The 15454-nt window shown below is 39.0% G+C and overlaps 1 protein-coding gene across 1 annotated transcript; it reads left to right on the top strand.

Moving 5' to 3' along the window:
• The first annotated feature begins 5593 nt into the window (after positions 1–5593).
• On the top strand, positions 5594–15337 carry LOC145234751 (cadherin-7-like). The gene is made up of 16 exons (XM_080099473.1): positions 5594–5906; positions 6014–6166; positions 7628–7766; positions 8104–8294; positions 8622–8754; positions 9140–9288; positions 9547–9727; positions 9871–9943; positions 10395–10522; positions 10889–11019; positions 11095–11209; positions 11706–11825; positions 11949–12062; positions 12377–12578; positions 13877–14057; positions 14481–15337. The coding sequence occupies exons 1-16, from the start codon at positions 5637–5639 to the stop codon at positions 14712–14714; spliced, it is 2514 nt and encodes an 837-aa protein (XP_079955599.1). The 5' UTR covers positions 5594–5636; the 3' UTR covers positions 14715–15337.
• The last annotated feature ends 117 nt before the right edge of the window (positions 15338–15454 follow it).

Here is a 15454-nt window from a genome sequence, read left to right as displayed (position 1 = left end):
CTAAGCACTCTTATGACTTGATCGGTAGATTGGCTACAGAAAGAAAAATAATTAGAATGCAATTGTGGCATTCGTCACTTGCGGTAAGCATTTAAATGATTGTGTTTCGCGAATTGTCGCAATGTAATTGCCTTCCGGTACGTTTACCATCGTTTCTCGCGAAAAATGACACCGATGCTAATAGCGGCGATATTTGAAACCTCTAGCACCCGTAACGTAATACAAGTCAGTCACGATAATTGGCATGCTGTTGACCGTTGCTTAAACTCTAATTTACAGTTTGGACAATGTACTCAGCTAAGTGGAGTTGGGTCACCCACATGGCAAATAGTAAAATCTCATTTACCGTCCGCGTCCCAAAACTCTCTGGTGCATTGTTATGAAGGATGTCGCACAATTCATGTGGGATCTTCTTATGAAGAGCGCCTGGGATTAAGGTCAAATGGCCGGCGTGAGGCCGACGTGGACCTTATCGCAAAATCTGTCTCCAAACGCTGCGGGAAAAGTCTGTTGTTATCGGGACGGGAATGAAAAAGTCCATTTTATCCACGCGACAAGGTCTTGACTGAGTTGACAGCGCCATAAGAACTCGTTTAGGTTTCAGACTATAACTGACAACGCTTGTCACATAGCAATCATCAAACATTGAGGTTTTTAGAGGTTTGCCTTGTTGTCAACATGGTTTATGTATGTAAGGATATAGAACAGTCGTGAGTGCAATCACAAGGTTTCCAGGACAGTCTGAGTAGTTTCATGCATTATTAAAAATCAGTAAATTAATAATGAGGAATGTCTTTTGAAGCAATTACAAGATAATTAGGGATTTTGCTGCCGAAAATGCATTTGTTTCATAACATCTTACCAAAAATATAATTCTCACATCTATACCACTAAATTGTTAAGTGTTAACATACCTAAATGTTTATTTCTTTAAATAATTTTGTTGCCTTTCGAATTAAACACATCGTTATACGTTAAGATTAGAAAACAAAAGAACTGTATGCGTAACAAAAAGCATTCGACTTTTGCGTCACAAAGAATGTAAAATGTCAAAAACTCTGTCAAAAGCCCAACATAAGTTAATGAGTACAATGAAACATTTGAAAATCAATTGTGTGAGTTTCTTTGTTTGTTTTTTTGCTTGTTTTGTTCAAATGAGTTACATTTAAGTAAGTTACAATTTAAACGATTAAAATATTACATCATCCAAATATGCGCGCTTCAAATCATGACAGACCAAATGTTTTAGGGATAAAACTCCAAAATTGGGTTACCGAGCAGCCTTACTCACAGAAACTATTGGTTTATGGCTTAACTCGAGCAGTCATCCGGGCAGACCCTGTATACAAGTCGGAATTTTTCAATTCAACAGCTACCAAGTGGCAGCCATTTTGGCTTGGGAGAAACACGGCTCGGTTAAATATAAAAACACCACAAGAACTCTGAGAGCCCAGCAAACGGGGGCGCGGGTCGTTTCGTTTGCCCATGGGGATTAACAATATCAACACGAACACTGAGTCAGGTGGGTAACGCTCGATAGTACAGCAGCGCGAATCGTAGCCAGCGATTGATGATCTGTACCCTGGATTAGTTGAAGTTCCATCGACTATTCTTGTGCTAATTCCCGTGTTGGTGCAAGTGCGTTTGACTCATATGAGAAAGAGAGCGCTGTCGTAATGCAGACATGCCAAAGGACACTCCTAACGGCGCCTGGATTATGTTAACTCGTCGCCACTCTATGTGTTATGCCTCGAACTCTCATATCAGTGCGTATCTTGTAGTTGATGGATGTTATTTTGTTTTATGGGGCGTAGGCGCTTTTTCGAACGACCCAAATTTGGAAGCACATTTCTTTGGGCGTATAGTACTGCGGTTATTCAAGTTAGTTACAAAAAATGCGCTTTCTTATTCATGTCATTAATTGTACCTGTGCGTGTGAATACAGGAAGCACTCAATTTGGCAATAGAATGCTTACTATTAGTTAAAACTTCAAAGGTTTCAATTTCAATAAGCATAGAGAAGAGAGTGTTTTCGAAGGCTCGTTGCAGTTTACATCAACATTATTGTTCGCCCATTTTGAAGTTAGTCTCGCGGCACAATAGCCAACAGTGATAGTAGCAACAGTCCTTTACCGTTCCATCTTAACTGGATTTCAAGGCAGGAACTAAAGATAAATGGACCGGTGTCAAGCAAAGGGCAGTTTAGCGTCCGTCAGCGGGATATCTGGCCTGTATAATGTGATTTGATCCTCCCCCGTTGGGCAGTGTCTGGCTGTCGCGCAAATTAAGCTTTAAGGGTCTGCTTTGAATCACATTATACGCACCGTCGTTTTGTTTCGTCTTTTGCAAGCCTGGGAGTGCTTTCGCGACGTGGACAGGCCGATTGATCGAACGGTTGGCTAATGTATGTACGATGGCAAAGGGAGAATCGATACAAATTTATACCTTTTGTAGCTATTCGTTTGGGGCTTGATTCCTCGGGAATAAATGCATGCGTTTAGGTGCTCATGTTTCCACCAGAATGTGTGTGAAATTGCGAGAACGTGTTAACATGAGGGAGAGAACCTGTATGACCTATTGCAAAAGTCTTTTGAAAAGGTGTAGAAAAATCAATGCGAACTTGGTTTTTCTTGTGTTTTTTTTTGTACAGGAAAAGCTACAAACAAATAAACATACTTACGCCACAATATATCTTTTTAATTAATTTGTGAAAAATGTAGCCTGTCCCGTATCGTGTGAATCATTGTGAAAACGGAAATCAAGTATAAATCCCTTAATCCCACGTCGCCACTCGACTTGCCTTCGTAGCGCTGACTCATTTGGCTTTCGCGCTCGGTTACCACTCGTTGAATACGTCATCAATGAGCAGCGTCACGTGACAACAGCGGTAGACGTAACCACTACGAGGCAACGCACAAATTGCCTTTTTCACTGGTTGCTTGCTTGATTCGGTGGGTAGGCAATGCGCCCAAAAGTGCATGAGGAAATATTTGATTGTCACTTGAAAACCTGGTCTTGATCAGCAAAGTTTTAGACATAGGTTAGTGCGAAGACAGCAAACCTCGAGTTGACAACATTGCGACGAGGTGCGAAAACGCAGGCAGACGACGTCTTAATTGTGCTGCAACTGCAGTTTTATCGATTCGAGTCAGCGCTTTATACGTGCCCATCGTCTAATGCAGTTAGCGCACTTAGAGTTGTAAATATATTGACTGTTTTTGTTGAAACAACAATGTAGAGAAGATGAAGGTGAACGTTATCTTTGCGTGTTGGCAGCTACAGCACTTAGTGCCAACAGTAGCACAGATAGGGTCGGGTATAAACTTTTGTTCTGTTTTTAGTTTTTCTCTCAGTTTTAAGTAAACAAGCCCTTGTCAATGGTTTTGTATCTTTGAAAGCGGCCGTGCGTCCTTTGTGCAGATTTAAGTGTCTTTGATGTTACGATAAAACGTGGAATTACTGTCGGATTACATAAATAAAAGGGAGCAACTCTGGACAAAAACGGTAACTATTGCAGGCAGGTCGTTTCTCTTTTCAAGTCGTCAAAATTATGTAGTAAATGCATATGTTATTTAGGTGCATTAATTGTGTGTACGTGACATATTGGCATTTATAATCCACGTTTATCCATTCTAAAAAAGTTTTTGCTGTTTTCGATTTTTTTTGGTCTTAATTCTCAAGCAATCAGGAATTTCAAAACACGGCCGAAGACGAGCGTTGCGTATTTAATTGCACCATGGACGTTCGGGCAGCAGTTCTAAGATTAGAAATTAGAAATCCGTCGCATGACTGCCTGTCCTTGAATTACGGTAACGCGAAACTAGAACGTTTTGTGTTGGGGGCTTTGCAGTTTCATCGCGGCCGTTCGCTGTTTGTGATGGTTGTGTCAATTTTCGCACCGATAAAGTATAAACAGCAATTACGAGGAACGAAATATAATGAGTTTGTTGAGACACTGTTAAGACTTACGTACATTTAACTTCCTTTAATTTGTATATTTTGAGTTTTTTAAATATAGTGCTTTTATACCTTGGTGAGTACAATCAACTGCCTTAAAACATACCGAATTAATTTAATCAGTTGCATGTCCGGTTGTAGCTGTCTCGTTTTTAACGTCCTGTTTTGAAAGCTCCCCTGCCGATTCAATTTCCTTGTCTGCACGCGCAGCGTAAACTTCACGCACTGGCGAACTGGTACGTGTGAATTTTGACACTCAAATTAAATGCCGACTTCCTATACTCGCGTGGGAATGAAGCAGGCTCGAGACTGGACTTCCTACTACTAGGTTAATTGATTGCTTAACACGACTGCTCTTATTTTTATTCTAATGTTTTCTAGGTCGCCTAATGCTCAGAGCATTGTCTGTCCGAAGAAACTATTGCAAAAGTTATGGTTTTAAAGACATTTTATATGTCAAGTTCGATAAGACAAGCTGATTGTACAAGTCGATGTACCATTTTCTAACAAGAAATGATTTCTAGTTGATTTTGTACAGCTGTAGCGTGACATTTAGTTGTTTTTTCTAGGAATTTGTAAGCATACATAGATTTACATTGCAAATGGATTAGCATGGGAAATTGGCTGACCTTAGCAGGTGCATTTGGCAACAAAACGGAAACGAATCACCCGTTATTGACATTAATGCAACCAACAGTGCGTCAACCCGCAAGATCAAAAATGTTTGCGCTGCGGCTTATCAAAGTCGTTGGAGCAGAGAAGAGAAAAAAATAAACTTGCGACGTTCCAGTGCAATTGTTGACGAACAATCGTCTGTCTTGGAACTGGGTCGTTTGTTGAGGTCACGTATGTGTTGCTGCTTGAAGTCACAGCATGATGCCTTTTCATTGTTTAGCAGTGGTGCGCTTGTGCGTAAAAAACGAAAGAATCAAATTATATTGGGAAGAATGCCTCTTCGTGGATGTGCCTAAATAAGCTCATAATCTTACGTTCTGTTTAGGGAAAACAGTGCGCAGGTGGCATGGTAAATAATAAAGTAAAGAGAATGAGTCGCCTAAAAAAATTCGTTGCAAAATTTGTAATAACGAAGGTGAGCTCAAATAATGATAAACTTAATCACAATAGACGTGTGATGCTGGCGCATAAATGGAAATGGCAGCCCCTTGAAGTGAAAGCCGTTTTCCCATGGGGTTGTCTGTAATGTAAGTCGGGCTATGTGTTATGGGTTTACTTCGGTTTCTGTTGGCAAACTTTACTATAGGCCGCATGATTGCGGCAACGCTAAGACTTTTACGACAATGATTGGTAATTTATAGAAGTTTGAAAGTGTTGATGAAGAGTCATAAGCGTTAAAATGATTTTGTAATCCACAAGGCAAGGTTGTATGCTATGCAGCTTAAAAGGTGATGTGAACTTAAGGTGAAGGTATTTGTTGTTGCAGTCTTTACTATATGTACACAAACTTAATTAGTTGAAATGATGGAAAAAATCTTAGCCCAATGTTATGATAAGAACCAGTGATTCGAAACGCAATACAGTCCCAGGCCATCGTAAAGTTATTGTTCTACACACGCCGAGCTTTTAGTAATTGAGCTTAAATAATCAAGTGTTACCGCCAGTCTCAAGGCATTGTGTTGACTTTGTTGTTACCCAACTTTTCTGTTTTAGATCAATTAGCCATGTTGCGATTACAGCCATTTGTATTCATGGCCTGTTTGTTAGGCCTCTGTCTTGTATTTATGTGTTTGCAATCCGTTGCTGGAAACAAAAGAGATGTACCCGGTCTACAACGTGAAGAAACTTTGAGCGGATTTGCACGAGAGCTTATCAAAGGACATGCAAGAAGGAAGCGAGTAATTTCTCATCCAGTGCTTAGCCGGAAAAAGCGTTGGGACTTTACCACGTACTCCGTAACAGAAGAACAGAATCCCCCACAACGAATTGCTAGGGTAAGTTTGGGCTGAACCATGATTACGAAAGGACTGCTTCCTGAAATAAAAACGTACATGTATGCAAGATGCACATTTTTCATGAAAATTACGCTGGTTTGTTGCAGATGCATTCATCCTTTGACAACTATACCGATTCCGTAATCTACAGCATCGAAGGCGAAGGCGCTGGTTCTTTATTCCGGATTGAACGGTTAACCGGAAAACTTTTTGCTCAACATAAACTGGACCGCGAATCAAAAGATTCATACCAATTAATGGTAGGAAATGAACCACTTATGTCACAGAGCAAGCGCAATTTACTTTTTTCACGACTTTGCTTCGACAAAACAGTTTGTGACATTGGGTCAAATTAACGCCAATTTTTAATTTCGTTTTTCGCCACATTGGGTTTTTCGTCTGCAGTCAAGTGCATTACCTATCGATCGCAATCCGCGAGGAAAGGAACTGCTAATTCCAACACTGTGTGAAGGGGACATTACTACCGCAAGCTCATAAAATATTTACACGTGCACGTGTTGTGGGGTTGATGGACGTAGAACTAAATCAAAATCTCAACAGGCAATTTGGCGTGAACGAAATAGATATAGTTAAAACCTGTTAAATTTTGAATTGAGATGTTGGATATGATATTTTTATGTACTATTAGAATCTATTTACTGCGTTTTATGTTACCGGTCCTAAGTGGCGTTTTGTTGTCAAATCACTAATTAGGTTAGGAGCACGCGTCTAGGCCGCCATAAGTGTTCTCACAAGTGGATCATCGTTGTCAAGACGAGGCTTTGAACTCCGCCTACTTTTCTCTGTGGCCCATTTAACTTAACGCCAACACAGTGCACGCCCTCAACGACACACGGCGATCTGTGCCCAATCGTTGTGGGAATAACCCAGTTGCGTGGGGTCAAATTGTAACAATGACGTTTGAATTTCACGCCCGGCTACACTTTAAACTACCCACCGGAAGGTACCAATCACTGAAGGTGCTGAAGAATGGTGCTTAATGCAAGAAGTGCGTAAGGGCATTGTCCCTTTTTAAAATTTAAGAGCACAGAACCCCCACGATACGATAGATGTAAAAAACAAATCGAATTTCCAATACTCATAGTTTGCTTATGCTCATACATAACTACCTTCTATATTTTAGTGTTGTCGCTATTTAATTTTCCTATATATTCCTACATATATGCAAAGAACAAGTTTTTCGGGGGCGAATAAGGAATCGCCATATAATATGTTACAGTTTAATCGAGCGTTTAATCGTCACATTATTTGACAAATGTGGATTTGGGACTTGAGCAGCCATATCGTCTGTCCTCATTTGCTCGAAAATCCTACTTTGATTGCACTTTGATGGTTATCAGTCGGTTGTAAGCCCCGATACATTACACTTTCGTGGTTTTACAGCTCCTTGAAAGGTTTAACAAGCTGTTGTGAAATCAGATTATGTCCCTGAAGACGCAAATGAACACGTGAAAAAAAATCAGTTACCAAATCAATCTTTTTTTTACATTCAACGAGCGTTTTTTCACTTTCGAAGTTTAACCCAAAATAGCAAAAAATATTTTTGTTCTAAACATAAACCCTGATAAAATTTCAAATTTATATGAGCAGTATGTATTGTGTTATGTATATGTTTATTACAAAAAAACGGTTAATAACGTGCTAAACAATAAATGGTTCTCCAACAGCAGATGGTAACTCTTGTTGTGAATCTTCGACAGGTTTTCGCTAAGAATCTACAAGGCCAGGAGGTAGAAGCGCCAAGCAATATCACCATCACCGTGCAAGACATTAACGACCATCCACCGAAGTTTCCACCTGGTCAACATTATGCAGTCGTCAAGGAGCGCTCTCCCATCAGTAAGTGAATCTTGTGGTTAGAAAACGGTAGAAGAAAATTGTTTTGACACTGCCTCCCATCTGCTGCTTGTCTGAAAATCTCTTGGTTTTGGGACTAAATTTTAAATACTTTTCCACACAAGACACCATAAGAGTGTAGTTTAACTTAAAGCAAAATTTTTAGGGTATTAGAGAATGTCTGGTTTAAGCGAAAAATTGAAAGAGATGGCTGCTTTCGTCGGACAAAATTGAACCTAAACATGCCTCAATTCTAAATTTATAAAATTAAGGTTAAAAGGCCAGTGCCTTTTTATTCAAATAATCACGTACTGGTTGTAATTATTCCAACACATTTCAGAAACTTTGGTGACAACCATATTTGCTCGCGATGAAGACGACCCTAATCAACCATACGGGCAGATCGGCTACAGTTTGGTACAGGGGAATGCGAGTAACAAGTTTGCAATTCACGAAATGTTTGGAACTGTAAAAACCATTACGTCCAACCTTGATCGTGAAGAAACTGACACTTACAAGCTAGTGATTAAAGTAAGTTTAAAGTGTTTTTAACGGGATAGATTTTGTTCCGTGTTTATTATAGAAACTTAGCATGAAGTATAGCACCTTAATTTTAATTAATTGTCGAAGTATTTTGAAAAAAATACCTGCAAACTTTCTTTCCACAAATCCTTTGAGATGATAAAAGTTTGTTATCAGGTAAAATTAAACCTGTGTCCTTTTCAAACGTATCAACAATCACATAGTTGGCTGCCTATTGCTAGTTTGTAACACATGCTGTTATCCGGTACTATAAACGTGAAACCATAACAGTTTGGTGCTTTTGGAGTGAATACAATTTACGCAATATTGTTTTAGGCTGTTGATTCTCCAAGAGCAGATCTGCATTTTTCAGCGACTACCACCTTGACTATTTCCATTGCTGATGTGAACGACAATCCACCTACATTTGTTGACAAACCGTTTAAACATACAACACCCGAAGATGCAGGTACTTGCTTTGATAACACATCTTACTAAATTTTCGATAGGTGGCGCAAAGAGCTATATATTTTTTTTTTGGGGTATTTTTTTTTGGGGTATTAGATGCAGGTATTTTTTTATTTTGCTGCCAAAGAGGGATAGTTTATGAAGTAAGCTGTTCAAAATTTGATGTTAAGAACTACCTGTAGGTTTTAATTTAGTTTTATTGTATTTAGCTTTTACCGTCAGCATTTTCGAGATATACATACAGATTTGAATTGGCAAATTGGAATTGTTCTTTGCGCCACCTTTTAAACATGAGCTAAATGTTGGACTGTCATATGGTGTTAGCACATTTTACATCTTTGATAACACAGTGCCGAAAATAACAATATCCGAATGTGGTATTTTAGCTATTGGATCTCAATTGATGCGAGTAAGCACAACAGATCCAGACGCACGAGAAAACAAACTATGCAAATATTCCATTATTGAGGGTCAAGATTCTAATAAGTTTGAAATTGTGACTTTGGACAATCAAGGTGTCATCAAAGTAAAAGAGGTACGTTTGCAGTTTGCTGCTGGTCACCACAAACGAAAAGTTTTTATGGTGTGATGTTTCTATAAAGGCAAAATATTTTTGTTGTTGTGATTTTATGTTTGAGCATCAAATAATGGCAATTTTGGCAACGGCAATTAGGAGGGTATTAACAATCTTTTGACGTCAGTAGCTTTACCGATTAATGCCTAAACACCTCTAGTGGCGTACTAGGCTCAGTCTTTTTTTCTGGAGATTAAATCTTTCGTTTTTTTCACGCAGCGCCTGGATTACGAAACTGCGGAGAATAAAATGTATCATATCCGAATAAAAGCAACCAACATTCACCTTGACCCCGAACTCAGCTATTTGGGGCCAATGGAGGACGAAGCTGACCTCACAATTCGAGTGACTGACGTCGATGAACCACCGGAATTCACTCAACCGACGTTTGAGTTTTCAGGTAAAAATTTGTCCATCCAAAACAGGATTTCGTTTGTAAATTTCTTGTAATGAACATTGCGCATTTGGATCTTAAACCACCATAAAAGGTATAACCTGAATGCCGCATTTACTTTTTTCTAACCCATGAAAATGTTGTTTCAGTGAGTGAAGATGCCATGAAAGGTTTCCCAATCGGCTCTGTCTTAGCAAAAGACCCCGAAGGAGACTCCTTTACGTAAGTCATATGTTTCAAGCCTTATCAAGTCGTTTCATATAAAATTTTAGAAAGCAGTGCTGAACAGTCATATCAAGACCAGTTAAGATGAACATAAATTCCTAACTCGGATCAGCCCTAAAGCATCCATGCAGACCAGAGCCAGAGCACTCTCATATGTAAATCACAATACACCCGGCCTATTAAAGGCGACCTCGGAAAGACTTCTATCGTGGGTTTGAATCCCACCGCTGGCTAGATGTTTTGCCATGCAGGAATGCTTGGTGACCGGCTGATTCGGTATCACGCCTTCAATGGCCCTGGCATGCTTTGATTTACCAAGACTGGTTGAACATCAGGTTTTGTTGAACTTTAAATAACTAACTCCAGTAGGCCTTCAGAGTAATGAATAAAACTAAGCAAACACTGGAATAAGACACAGACTTTAATTTCGATTTTCGTCACGTTCCAGATATTATATGACAGACAAGGAAGGAAAATTTCAGATTGACGGCAGCAGTGGGATGATTTTTGTGGCTGGTCAACTTGATCGTGAAACTAAAGAAAAATACGAGATCACTGTTACGGCAGGAACCCCAGGTAGCTAAATCCTAACATAAACAGTATATTGACCCTTTTCTTGATACAGTAAACCTAGGTTAAACGGGTTTAAGTTAATCCAGATATTTACCTAACTAGGACAAAACTCGAGGTGCAAATCGGTTAATAATGTGGTAACACTTGATCTAAAATCGACAACGGGTAATCCGGATCCGTTTGGACCAAACAAATTTGTCAGTTTTGAGATAAAGTAATAAGATAATAACAAATGTTCAATCAAAATCACTTGGCGTCTGATAAAACAAGGTAAAATATATTCTTTTGGCAAAAACAAGAAGAGCAAGTAGAAGAGTAACAAAAAACGCGACCAAAAAGTTGAATTTAACAAGGATATGTTTCTTTCAGCTTGGAAGTCTCCAGACAGTGTTGCCAAAGTAATAATTCGCCTCGCCGACGTAAACGACCATCCACCTCAACCGCTAGATGGCGACAAACTCGAATACATTGTGTGTGAAAATCACCCAGATGACATTCAGGTATATAACTCATCAGACAATTTTATGGTACTGATAAGAATCAAATACACATTATCGTTATTTTTTTAATTTCAGGAACTCAAGCCAAAGGTTAAAATGACTGATGTCGATGACCCTAATTCAAATGGTGCCCCGTTCCATTTTTCCTTTCAAACACGGAATAAAGATTTTAGGCTTGTGAATAACGGAGGTAAATGATTTTGATTGTAGAGTGACGTACGTAATTTTAAACAATACACCATCAATAGATTCTGGGCATTTTAACTCTAAACTCGCTAACCACTTTGAAAAGATGTAACATTTTAATCAACAAATCTAACGCTAAATTATCATCAACAGATTGTTCACAGATTTTCAGTATCCCAAAAATTACGGCTTTTTGGAACTCACTCACTCACTCACTCACTCACTACTTTTAACAGATACAACTTCATAATCAGTTTAATCTGTATGTTGTCAATAGCAGCCACCGATAAGGATTATATGATTATAATCATTATCACGAACATAAAGTTACCAAACCCTCGCATACTTCCACACCAAAAAAGCGGAAAATATATGTTTTCCATACGTCTCTAGCTCTTTTAGTGACAATGGTTTACCAAGTGCTACAAAATAACATTAAGTCATGCAATGCCCTTTAATAGTTAAGTTTTTCTACATTTAACGTGAAACTTTTGTTCCAGACGACACAGCTTCGTTGTTCACCGTCCGTAAGGATTACAGTGCATCTGAAAAATACCAATTCCCAATTATTGTGTCTGACAACGGAAAGCCTCAACTTAACGCCACGTACCTTTTAACAGGTAACTTTGCACAAGTAGTAGACTTTTTATAGAAACAACAACAAAGTACTAAATAACTGGCAATACTAATTTTTAGAAAGGTAACTATTTAGTGTGTTTGTAAATTTTGATTTTTTATTACAGTTCGTGTTTGCAAATGTGCCGACGGTGTTCCCCAGTGCGACGCAATGCTTACCAAAGGTGGAATCAAACTAGAAGTCTTGATTTTCCTTATACTCGCCTGTTTGCTGCTTCTGGGTAAGTTTTATCTATTTATTGTCAAAAGAAGTATATGAGAAAAAGTTTATGCTCAGAAACCCAAGTGTATTTTACTATGGCAAGAATGTGGAAACAAGTTGAAATATCCAAAACTTTAACATTCGGTTTCCGATTTAAGAACAAGTCAGATGTTTTTAAACCAGCTTGTCACGTGGCCTTATGATAAAAATTTTCTGACGTAATAGGTTTACCAAATTTTGAAATATGTCTCGTATTTAACAGAATTGTATCGAACCAATACATGTTAGGACATATGAGCTAATGTAACCAAAATCATTATTTATGTTTTCTAGTACTTGTTGTCGTGTTGTTGACTGTGCGGAGGCGGCGACGATTGCGAAGTGATGCTCTGATTAAAGCGAGTACGAGCTCTTTCGATGATGAAGACATTCGTGAAAACATCATCCAATATGATGAGGAAGGCGGTGGTGAAGAAGACACAGCTGCTTACGACCTTAGCGCTCTCCAAAAAGATTATTGCAGCAGTGCATCTGGGTATGTCGACTTCTAAGATTGTCAATAGGATTATGTAAACCAGTGGTTCTTAAACTTTTTCATTATTTTTTCAAAACGGTCCCTTTGCCATTGTTTCGGGGGCTCGCGGTCCTTAAGCCTGAATGTGTATTTCAGAAAAACGAAAGTCGATTGCAGGATTTTAGCTAGTTATGCGAAATTGCGCTTAACAATGATCCAAAGACAGCATGTAACATCACAAACAAGACAAAAACATTACGATTGTGTGCCAACGATTGCATTCTTGTTAGTTGTCATGCAAGGCAATTTTAGCAATTGGGGACAGACGATTGTCAATTCTACTGTGATTTAAACTGATTCAGTGGCACAAACTGGCGCAAAACAAGATTATAAAAGTACTTCAACCTTTTCGCGGTCCCCCAAAAATTGACTCACGGACCCCTAAAGCAGGGGTCCGCAAATAGTGGGTCGCGACCCAAATTTGGGTCGCGAGACCTTCCAGTCTGGGTCGCGAAATATTTTAAATTTTCCAGGAATATAAGCATCGCATCTACAGTATTAATGAATTTCGGCTTTTTCAACCTTTTAATTATTTTTGCATTGTTACGTATGACTACGTAACTGTGACATACAGTCTATGTAACAATGCAAAAAGTTGAGCGCACCTATGCAAGCATGCGTTTTCTGATTAGCTGTGTTCTCAACACAGAGCCCACAGTTTTTTTTACCTACTGTTCGTTTACCTACTGTTTTATGTGAAAATAGCAACTGACAATAGCATAAAAGCAGTCTTAATATTGATATTGAGATGATTAGTATTTTCCACAGACTTGATGCTTGGGTCGCGAAAATTTAGAGCAATTTTTTTAGGGTCGCGCCAAAAAGTATTTGCGGACCCCTGCCCTAAAGGACCGCGGACCCTAGTTTGAGAACCGCTGATGTAAACTTTAACAACCATTGGTTCCCAACCTGAGTGCTGGCACACCAGTTAGTCCCATATGTTTTTTGGAGTACCTAAGTTCCTTTGGCCATATTTAGTCAAATTTGTAATTGCCGCGAGGTTAATAAGGACCGACAGTTTATCCTGGTTAGTCGATTTCTACAAGCAACCAATTTTAGCTCTTTTATCCAAGACTGAATAAGGTATTATATTAGCATGCAGTGAACCAAAAATGGTTGAAAACCACTGGTCTGAATGTAAAAGAAAGAAAGTCATCGATGTAACTCCTAATTAAACTCCTAAAAAAATTGAACACTAATTGAACCAGACATGGAGTTTCCATCTTTAAGACAATCTTTTCATTTTCTTCTTTCACTAGATCCCAAGTAAAATTCCGAATGTCAAGTCCACCCTCAACCAAGGTCAGTCTGCTGCCACCTTACGACCCAACATCAAACAAAAGAAGACCGATTCCCAGTGAAGACATTCGCGACTTTGTGATCGACAGAAAGGCAGCTGAAGACGATGATGACCGAAAACTCGCCTTTGATTCTTTGCAGGTAAACACTTCATGCTGACATTCTTGCTCTCACTTAAATACGCTTGGTCAATTATCCGGTTTATACCTATTGATTGGGCTACCTGACATTGTAGCCTACTGGTAAAGCTTAGTACTGCATGGGCTTAAAGATCAGATGTGTTTAAGTTATCAAAAACCGTAGACCTAATGGGAAAAATAACATCAGTTACACCTGATTATAACCGCTTAAATCGCATAAAAGATTGATAAAAAGGTGCATACCAGTAAAGTTTCAGCGAGTTGTAAACAGATCTGTGCATATAGTGTTCCAAAGTACATAGGTGAACCGGAGGCTTTTCTTTTACCACTGATGGATTTAGGTGAGGGTTTTCACTTACCCTCTTCGCATTTTATACAGCCAAAATATTTTTCTGTATTTTAACCATCTAACTCTTGTATATAGATCTACGTATACGAAGGCGAAGGTTCGGACGCTGGCTCCCTTAGTAGTCTTTGTACTTCGTCAGACGAAAGTGTACAGGATTATGACTATCTCTGCGAGTGGGGACCCCGCTTTAAGAAAATTGCTGACATCTATGGAGCCGGAAAACCTGACTATTCCGACAACAGTGCTTCTAAAGCCAGTGCTGATCTAATGAGGGACACCCTCTCTCGACCTGGAAGGTTTAAACATTGAGAGAGAAGGCAGTGGGATGTAGAGCCGAATTTCAACTGGATTCCTGATGAGATTGAAATAAGGGGTCGGAATGAGATGAAATCATAACGTATGGGGGATACTACGTTACAAACTATAGTTTTTGTTTGAAAACTGTCTGTTAGCTATTCACAATATTTAAAGACTGATATATAGCCAACTGTAGTCGCAATTTTACGTTTTTTACGTCGCCAACGATTTTTTAGGCAGCCTGTTTAACGTAGCCTAAATAAAAGTATTTGAGGATTCCATTAGCCTACACAGCCCTGGCTATTTTCTGTTGTGTACCTGGCTTCAGCTACTTAAGGCCAAATTTTGATACCATGTACAAAGCTCGAAATAGCCGAACTGTTTTATATGTAACCGAATAGCATTGCGTTTGTTGCCAGTGTCTAAACAATTTTGCATCCTATTTGGGCGTAACGTTTAGCCCATATATCACACTGTTCAGCTGCTTTTTGTTTCCATTCTATGAGAACAAGTAACTTCACTTTGTCGATTGCTGTCCGTTCGTTTCTGTTTAATTTTTTTGTTTGAAACCTGTGAAATGAAAACCATTTGCTTAGTGCTTTTTTCTTAATCGCCAATATACTTTGTCGCGTTGACGGTGTGAGTCCAACTTGTGAAGTAATTTTCAGTCAGGTGCAGCTTTTTCACGTTTTTTAACAGTAAAGGTAAGTAAAAACAAAACAATTCGTACCAAGAAGTATTCGATTGTGAGT

This window comes from Phallusia mammillata, chromosome 6, assembly GCF_965637545.1.
Source record: "Phallusia mammillata chromosome 6, kaPhaMamm4.hap1.1, whole genome shotgun sequence".
Taxonomy (NCBI): Eukaryota; Metazoa; Chordata; class Ascidiacea; order Phlebobranchia; family Ascidiidae; genus Phallusia; species Phallusia mammillata.
This window is presented reverse-complemented; position numbering and strand designations above follow the sequence as displayed.

Excerpts from the sequence above, each read along its gene's own strand:
- LOC145234751 (XM_080099473.1), top strand. The coding sequence starts at position 5,637 with ATGTTGCGATTACAGCCATTTGTATTCATGGCCTGTTTGTTAGGCCTC. Across the intron at positions 7,767-8,103 it reads CAAGGAGCGCTCTCCCATCA|AAACTTTGGTGACAACCATA; the intron begins GTAAGTGAATCT and ends AACACATTTCAG. Across the intron at positions 11,210-11,705 it reads TAGGCTTGTGAATAACGGAG|ACGACACAGCTTCGTTGTTC; the intron begins GTAAATGATTTT and ends CTTTTGTTCCAG.